The sequence below is a fragment of the Periophthalmus magnuspinnatus genome, chromosome 8 (genome assembly GCF_009829125.3).
Source record: "Periophthalmus magnuspinnatus isolate fPerMag1 chromosome 8, fPerMag1.2.pri, whole genome shotgun sequence".
In the NCBI taxonomy this organism is placed as follows: domain Eukaryota; kingdom Metazoa; phylum Chordata; class Actinopteri; order Gobiiformes; family Gobiidae; genus Periophthalmus; species Periophthalmus magnuspinnatus.
In genome coordinates, this window is record NC_047133.1 from 974882 (window position 1) to 983988 (window position 9107).

At 43.9% G+C, this 9107-nt stretch overlaps 1 protein-coding gene across 1 annotated transcript; it reads left to right on the forward strand.

Moving 5' to 3' along the window:
* Window positions 1-6497: 6497 nt before the first annotated feature.
* hspb9 (heat shock protein, alpha-crystallin-related, 9) lies at window positions 6498-7591 on the forward strand. Its single transcript, XM_033971577.2, has 2 exons — window positions 6498-6759; window positions 6992-7591. The coding sequence occupies exons 1-2, from the start codon at window positions 6554-6556 to the stop codon at window positions 7476-7478; spliced, it is 693 nt and encodes a 230-aa protein (XP_033827468.1). The 5' UTR covers window positions 6498-6553; the 3' UTR covers window positions 7479-7591.
* Window positions 7592-9107: the final 1516 nt, after the last annotated feature.

Below are 9107 nucleotides of genomic sequence, written 5' to 3' on the forward strand. Positions count from 1 at the left end.
CCCCATAATCCTTTTCACTGGGCTTTTATTATAATTATACTATGTCACATGTCTGCTTTGTCCTAGTCGTTTTCCCAAAGGCCAGAATTTTGGTGACTCCATCGCTCAAAGTCATGTGGGGTCAAAGCGTCAGATTAACTTGTTCCATAAATACGGAGCATTCAGGAGGAACATTCTTTCTAGAGCACTCAACTCGAGATGTTCAGACATCAACCTCCAATCCTGCCACCTTCAGCTTATCTCCAGTGACCTTTGACAATGAAGGATCTTACTTCTGTCTGTATCAGAAAGTGCTCTCAGGTCGATCTTTCAGCTCTCCACAAAGTGACTCAGTGTCTCTTCACGTCACTGGTGAGTTCTTTTGGGGCTTTAACTGATTTACTGACTGACTCAAGACTGGTGCTACTTAACTTTCTGTTTTCCTCCCAGTGGACCTTCCCGTGCCCAGCCTGTGTGTGTCTTCTCCTGCTGGGGGACACTGCTCCTCCGACACTGTCCACATCACCAGGGGAGACAGTTTTATCCTCAGCTGCTCTGTCCCCTCAGATGTCCCAGAAGGCCTGTTCCTCCTGTGGTTCTCCGGCTCCAACAGCTCTGTCAGTGAGCCTTCAGTCAACCACTCAGCCTCCTTCTACTTCAATGTGTCCCAGAGCCAACACCAGGGACAATACAGCTGTGTGTATCAGGTCACTGGGGCAGGACGCACATACACCTCAGAGACAACAGTGGATCTTATTATTAAGAGTAAGCACACCAAATATGCACACTCCTCAGCCTTCCCAGTAAGGTCTTTTTCGGGGTACTGGAGAGGAGAATCCGACCAAACCTCAGATTCAGGAGGAGCAGTGTGGTTTTCGTCCTGGTCGTGAAACACTGGACCAGCTCTATACTCTCCATCGGGTCCTCGAGGGCTCATGGGAGTTTGCCCAACCAGTCCACATGTGTTTTGCGGATCTGGAGAAGGCATTAAACCGTGTCCCTCGTGGTGTCCTTTGGGGGGTGCTCTGGGAGTATGGGGTCCGGGGCTCTTTGCTAAGGGCTGTCCGGTCCCTGTATGACCGGAGCAGGAGCTGTGTTCACATTGCCGGCAGTAAGTCAGACCTGTTCCCGGTGCATGTTGTACTCTGCCAGGGCTGCCTTTCTAGGCGGCGCCACGGGCTGGAGGGGGTCCGGTTCGGGGACCACAGGATTTCATCTCTGCTGTTTGCAGATGATGTTGTCCTGGTGCTTCATCGATCCAGGACCTACAGCACTGGGGCGGTTTGCAGCCGAGTGTGAAGCGGCTGGGATGAGAATCAGCTCCTCCAAATCTGAGGCCATGGTTCTCAACCGGAAAAAGGTGGTTTGCCCTCTCCGGGTGGAGGGTCCTTTCTTTAAGTGGAGGGTCAAGTATCTCGGGGTCTTGTTCACGAGTGAGTGAAGGATGGAGCGTGAGATTGACAGTTGGATCGGTGCAGCGTCTGCAGTGATGCGGTCGCTGCATCAGACTGTTGTGGTGAAGAAGGAGCTGAGTCAAAAGGCAAAGCTCTCGATTTATTTGTCAGTCTACATTCCTGCCCTCACCTATGGTCATGAGCTCTGGATAATGACTGAAAGGACAAGTTTGCGGATATAAGCGGTCGAAAGGGGGTGTGGTTTGTGCACTCCCTTAGAGATAGGGTGAGGAGCTCGGTGACATGGGAGGAGCTCGGAGTAGAGGAGCAGCTGAGGTGGCTCGGGCATCTGCTCACGATGACTTCTGGACTCCTCCCCTGGAGAGGTGTTCAGGGCATGTCCCACTGGGAAGAGACCCTGGGGAAAACCCAGGACACGCTGGAGGGACTGTGTCTCTCGGCTGGACTGGGAACGCCTTGGGGTCTCACCGGAGGAGCTTGAGGATGTGTCTGGGGTGAGGAAAGTCTAGGGAGTTCATGCTTAAACTGCTGCCCCCTGAACCTGCCCCTGGGTAAGAGGAAGAAAATGGATGGATGGACAAATGTCACTTTCCTTATTGAGGGTCTGATACTTGCTCGTCTCTGGTCAGATCTGTGGTGAGGCATCTTTGGACACAGTAAGAATGCATGTTTTTCTAGGTGTTGCATGTGAGATAAATATGTTTAATGAAGATGAAAGAAGCAAACTCTTCACTTGAAGCGTTAGATATTGCACCTGTAATAGTCACCTCATAGCCTACGACGCTGAGCAGAGGCTTTACAAAGATCCACATATGAAATGTTTATTCTGGTGATACCGTGATGAGAATGCACCAAAACCAAATGACATTATCTGATCAAACTTAATATTAAAGCAATGCATTGTCTTCTAGTGCCTTTGGTGCTGGTCCCGGGAATTATGGGAGTTTTGCTGCTGCTCCTCTTGATGTTTGCCGTCGTCTGTGTGATACTTAAAAAATCATCTAAAACTGTACAAGCCGGAAACACTCCAACAGAAAGTATGTTCTCAAATGCGTTGTGTATTTTTCTGCACCTGTGTAACGTGTGTGCGTGTTGTTTCAGTGACTGTTCCTGCCGACAGTCGTCTTGAAGATGACGAGGAGGAGGGGACCTATGCTAATGTGCACGCACTGCAGCCCGTTTACACCGACAGACTCCACAGAACAAATACTTACATAACACCTGACAGTCTCACACAGCCAGATAAGAACCAAGTAGTCTACAGCGATAGTGATCACGAGGATGATAATGAGGATGAAAATATATACTCAAATCCTTCCAATATAATGTGTGAAGATGACGAGAACATTTATCAAAATTATTAGAACATACATCTACTCAGAAATCCTCACTGAACCAGAAAAAGCTCCTCATATAATGTTAAGGTACAGCTCATAAAAATGTGTAAATATACTCTTCTTTTTGTATCAATTTAGACTATTAATACATTTTTGATTCATATACTTTTCTCTATAAAAACATTGAGTTGATCACTTGTTTATTATAGCTGCTTGAAAATGGAAAAAACAGAAAAAACATTTTGCTCAATTAATTTCTGATTACAGCAAACGCTCCATGCCGATCCCACAGCCACTTTCAGTATGTGTTAATATGTTAAAAGTGTGTGAATAATAACCAAAAAGAAATGTGCAAAAGTAAAAAGTGGTGTGCAAACTTTGACCGAGGGACACATACAGAAATATCTTTGTAGTGGAAGGCCTCAAACTCAGATAGATGCAGTTTAGTTTTAACAAATTCACTATTGTAAAAGCCAAAGTTAAATCTGTAACTGGACAAAAAGTTGTAGGAGTGAAGACGTTTGGCTGCTCCAAACATCTTCACTTAAGTCTACAAGTCTCTTCTTCAGTTGTGGTCAGATTCCTGCTGGACACTGCCTTATATCTGTCAGAAGGAGGAGCTAACGACACTGAAACTGAAAACAGCTTTTGTTTACAGTTAGATGGGAGATACATGAGGCCATTTGTGTTCAAGGAAGGATTGTCTTTCCTAACAAAAACAAAAAAGAGAACAATAGAGCGAGTCAGGATGCTAATATGTGAGTAAGCACGCATCAAGAGCTGAGCAGAAACTAAAAACAAAAGCTGTTTTTAGTTTTAGTGTAGTTATCTCCTCCTTCTGACAGATATAAGGCAGTGTCCAGCAGGAATCTGACCAGAACTGATGAAGCAGCTTAGATGAGCAGCCAAACGTCTTTATTTTACAACTTTTTGTCCAGTGACAGATTTAACTTTGGCTTTTACCATCTCACTTTTACTGTCAGGGATTACACAGAAATCCACCATACCTTTAAAAAGACTTGGAACATTTTAGGCCAATATAACAACACAATGATGTGATATAATGTACAGTTATAGTTGTAGAAAGTCTGAGGACCAACAGAAGTCAGTCTGAGGGCCGCAGTTGGCCCTCTGACCACAGTTTGGACCCTCCTGCTATAGAGTCAGGTCTAATGTAACGTTTCTGAATCACTAACATCAAATACAAATGTTTTAATCAAATGTGCCAGGACCACCACAGCATTTTAAAACACCAATTTGATTATACAATCTACATGAGACAGAATTTTAAATTAATGGTGTGTTTATGTTGGTTAAATTAGCCAGTTAATCATTATGTTCTTGGATGTTATGCTCAGAAAATAAGTGTAAATTACGTATTACTTGCTTATTTTTTCTGTTTTATTGACTCTGAAACCTGACAGCAAGATAAAGAAATAAATAACTGTAGAAAAACAAACAGCGTATTGCACTGTTTATGTGATGTTTGTGATCACAGTGCTTACTTTTGCAAAAATCACAAATAGACTATGGACAGATGCGTGAGCTCATTGATTCAAAAATACCCTCTTCACCGGCGTGTGATCTCACTCGGACGCAAATAACTGAGTATGTACAGCAGAGGCGGCCATCTTGTATCCCCCCCGTTCTATTTTGATCTCTGGCATCCCCCGACACTTTCATGACACACTTTTTATTTTTTGCAGCTGCCTCCTTCATTGAAACCTGACGCCATTTTGCATTGGCACTTGGCAAAAGCTCCGTATTATACAAGGCTCCATCAACATAATATAAACACCGAGACTGGTTTTAGCTGGTGACTTTGCAGAGTCATTTATGAACAGACATATTTGTTCTCTGAGGTTTAAGGAGCTGTAAAAGACAGTGACGCACACTCCTTGTTTGGCATGCATTCCGACTTACACCAAACACCTATTTCAACCCGAATCTCGACTTAAAACCAAGTTGCTGATCTGATAATAAAGATTTTACATCATGGGGACCTCATTTTAGTCCCTGAAGTGAGTGTACACAGATTTTTGCTCCTGCCACGTGAAATACAAACCACACTGACATTAATTTCCTTGAGATCGATCATAATCTTACCCATAACCGCTACTTATGAGCCCTAACCAAAAAGCAAAATATCTGAGTAAAGACTATTGACTATTTGTACAGATTTCAGTCCCCACAGTTTGATGACGTAATGTCCAAGAAATGAAGACACAACATGAAACTAGGGCAGTAATATGATATTTTTAGCTACTGTCTAACATTGTAGTAACATATTAGTCTCTGAAGATTAAAGGTTTTGCAGCAGACTCCATCAAAAAAGTTTATAAACTCTGACATTTTTTGATTTGATTGATTTTATTAGTGCGTCCTGCATATGAAAAATGTCGAGCCCTTTAATGAGTTTATAAGACACTGTTAACAAAATACAACAGACCAGTTTCCAGACGTGTGTCACAACCAACAAAGACTCAATTAAACAAACTCATCTGTCGCTTCTTTCAGGTTTTACACAGAACTTAAGCCAATTTATAAACATTAGACTGAAACATCTCATCTTGTCGTCATTACACCAGAACATCTCAGTGCACTGGGTGAACGTTTCATCAAATATTTTATAAATTCATCATAAAATGGACAAAACAACAAAAAATGAGCTTCACTTTCCACTTCTCCAACTCACAGAAACCACAGTCTTTCTTCTTCAGGGGTTGGAGAAAAACTCATTTTCTAAGGCCAAAGGAAGGATCTCTGTCACAGCTGCGCCTCAACGATCTTTAATTCCTGCTCAAATTTGCTCTGATATAAAGCTTGGTCTTTAATGTATATATTATTTGAATATATGTTCACAACAAGATCCCATTCAGCCTCTGCTCTTCATAATTAGACTCCAGTTTTGCTTTTATTCTGTTGACGCTGCTCGGCAAATTGTTAGGGAATACAAACTGAAGTTGTGCTTCAGCAAAGACCTTTTTAGATACTCTCAGTTTAATAATCTAATTCCAGAATCTAACCATATCACACTTTTTTTGGATTAAGCCAAAGACCCAGCCCATATCACCCAAAACTGGGACAAACATGTGATATATGCCACTAAGGTCATTTTTTTAATCATCCCCACAGTTGTGTAAATGGGTTTATGTTTATAGTCTGGTTCCTCACTTTCCCATTTACAATAACATTAGTATTGGGCAAACTTGAATTCACACGGGCCAGATTGAGAAAATGCAGATTTATGTCGTACCACAGTGAGTTCTTGGGTCTAGTCACTAATAGAAATGATCAGGTTTGACGTTTGTGAATTTAACCTTTTGAAAATTTCATGACAAAATACAATATAATCAACAGGGAAAACTTGGAGCATGACATCATCACATTCTTGAATCTGAAAACCACCAATCGGAAGCATTGGACTGGGCTGCCCTGCTGGTGTATTGTCAACAACATGCCATGAGAGTGTGTGAAGTGGTCACCAGGCAGAGCACAGACATTCGCTCTGTAAATACATCCGCCGTCCTCGCAAACTACAGCTGTTAGTTTTGCCACGTTTAAAGCCGAGTGTGAACTATGCGGCACACACAAACACACAGGGTCTGAACATTAGTCTGTCTTTAGCCCTCTGATGAATCCAGGGGCATTCCTGACCGCATTGCTGTGCTAACGCTAACAGCACTGAGCTCACCGGGAGAAAATAGCACAGGGGGCGTGGACGAGGAGGACAGCTGGAGTTATATAGAGCGGAGAGAGATCCCCCCGTGTCAAACAGAAGAACTCAAACTCACACCCAAAAGGACAACTCCAGACTTCAACATGATGTCCCAGCAGAGCACCCTGAGCAGCCTCTTTGCAGATGATCCTTTCTTCAGCCAGGACACACTGTTGTGGCCCCTTCGCACCGGGGCCCTGTCCTCCATCCAGCAGGACTTCTTCAACAGGAGGGCCAAACTCGCCGACAGTCTCTTCACGGAGCTCCACGATGGGCCCCACCTGCCTCTCATGTCCTCAGCTTTTCCGAGGTGGGTTCAGACTTTCACAGCAGCACTCGTGGACTTTGTATCCAAACTATTTTGACTTTAGAGGTTCAGACGGATGAAATGTATTTTAAGACAAAAGACAGATGTTACAGCTTCTTAAGATTTGGCTTGAAACGTAAACATTTAGTTCGTAGTCTCTAAGTGTGGTAGAAAAGTACAACAGTCAAAAAGTCGTCTACATTTTGATTTAACAAATGATTGTTTCTTTGTACAGACCGAGCAACGGAGACCAACATCAAGACGTGTCCTGCCCTGATCTGCACAAAGAGGTCCAGCCGGCCTCGCAGAACAACGGAGACCTCCTGGTGACCCTGGACGCTCGAGGATACGCCCCCAGTGACATCACAGTGAAGCTGGAGGGGCGGAGCTTGGCGGTGTCGGCTCTGAAGCAGGCCGGTGCAGAGGAAGCCCAGTCCTGTTCATCCGCTACGTCACACGCTGCCTTAAAGTCCTCGGCCGCTGCCAGGATGGGCTTCATGCAGAGGATCGAGCTGCCCCCGCACTTGGACCTGGGCGGCCTGTCCTGCTCCCTCATGGGCAACGGGCAGCTGCGCATCCACGCCCCCGCCGCCAAACTGCCAATCACAGACGAGAAGGAGAAGGAGAAAGAGGAGAAGGAGGAGGAAGAGGTCCCGGTTCGGTTCAGAAGCTCACTGGAGTTCCCCATCAGAAAGGACAAAACCGAGGACCAAACCAACTAAAGTTATAATCTAAACTTAAGACGCTTCCACAGACTGTCACAAGTTTACAGCCACTCAACTCTCTTAGCTATTTATTTTCTATGTTTGTAAATGTGTGAAATAGTATTGATAATAAAAAAGTGTTTTTATTATGCACAGTGTTTTAATTAGAAATGTCATCAGACTTAAAAACTAAAAACACCAGGCAATGTTAAAAAAGGTCACAGTGCGTTTATTTGATACAAACTAAATCTAAACCGGGAGGAGTTATTCTGAAATATTCATCATCCTCAGAAACATTCTCACCTCGAGCACTAGATTTACATCAATAAACCAACAAATTCACACTTATATTGAAATATTTAAACATCAGTTCAGACAAATACTCAAAGTGGATGAGGTGTCTTGCCAAATGACACAGCATTAGTCATTTCCCTACACCATTTTGCAGCTGTACCTCAGATACATGCTGCGTCCACAAGATGGTGCAAACATCTCATCCTCCTGGGCCTGGCACAGTCCTGGGTGACACTGAGCCCCTGATAGACTCTGACATAACGGCTCTGAGCCGCTGGGCTTCCTGGGGTCAGCTCATTTGTTGGAGGCAGAGAGCTGCTGTTTCATGTTTTATGAGCGACGTCCTGAGGGACACATGAAACGCAAGACAAATAAGGACAAACATGTTTTATAACCGGACCATTCTTGACTCTCAGCAGGTAATGTTGTTATGGATCTACAGAGACTTCAAAACTGAAGAAACATCAACATGAAGGCAACACTTCTAATATTTTCATCATTATGTCTCCGGTCAAATCAAATAGAGCTTTTACTGACAACAGTTTTATTGGTGACAAAAACACTGGACGTGACGACCAGGCGGCTGAAGTTACATGTTTGTGTTTTGGTTCTCAGGTCGATTATCCAATCAAAAAGCAGAGTCTTATTTACATGATCAGTTTGTTTAAACCTAAAATGCCTCTCTCTGATCTGAAGCATTACTAAACCCAAAACCTGCAGCACTGTCATGAGTCAGTGCTAGTGCAGCCTCTGGTGTCCATAGTGAGAATGTGGGCTCTGTGGTGGAGTAAGGCTCAGCCCAGGAGAGATTATAGAGTGAGGGCCACAGAGCGTGGAGTCTGTGCACTGGGCAGAGGAGGAGCGAGGGACAAGATCTGACCTCAGACTGAATATGGGGAATATTTAAATATAAAGAGTTAAAGTTTCATCAGCCGACGTTGAATACAGCCAATTATTTACCACAAACCTAATTCATTCATGTTTTTCTTGTCTGCAACATGACTAATAATTAGAGCTCTATTTCTTTGTCAGAACCAGGGCCCGGTCTAGTTTTCAGGGGCCCCTAAGCTGAACTTGACTGTGGGTCCAATGAAGGCCCCTGGCTCCGCTACTGGTGATTCTCATTTGACATAATGACTCTACTCTCATCACCTCGACCAGTCGTTTGTCTATTTATGTGACCAACATCAGACTGAAAACATCCAGAATGTCACAACTACAACAGCCACAAGAACAAGGACGTCTGGGGGCCCTCCCCCAGAAGAGGTTTGAAATTCCAGACATTGTTTCCTGGTTGAATTTTTCCGGTCACTACAGTGGGCTCACATTTATATTATTAAATGCAGAGTTGGG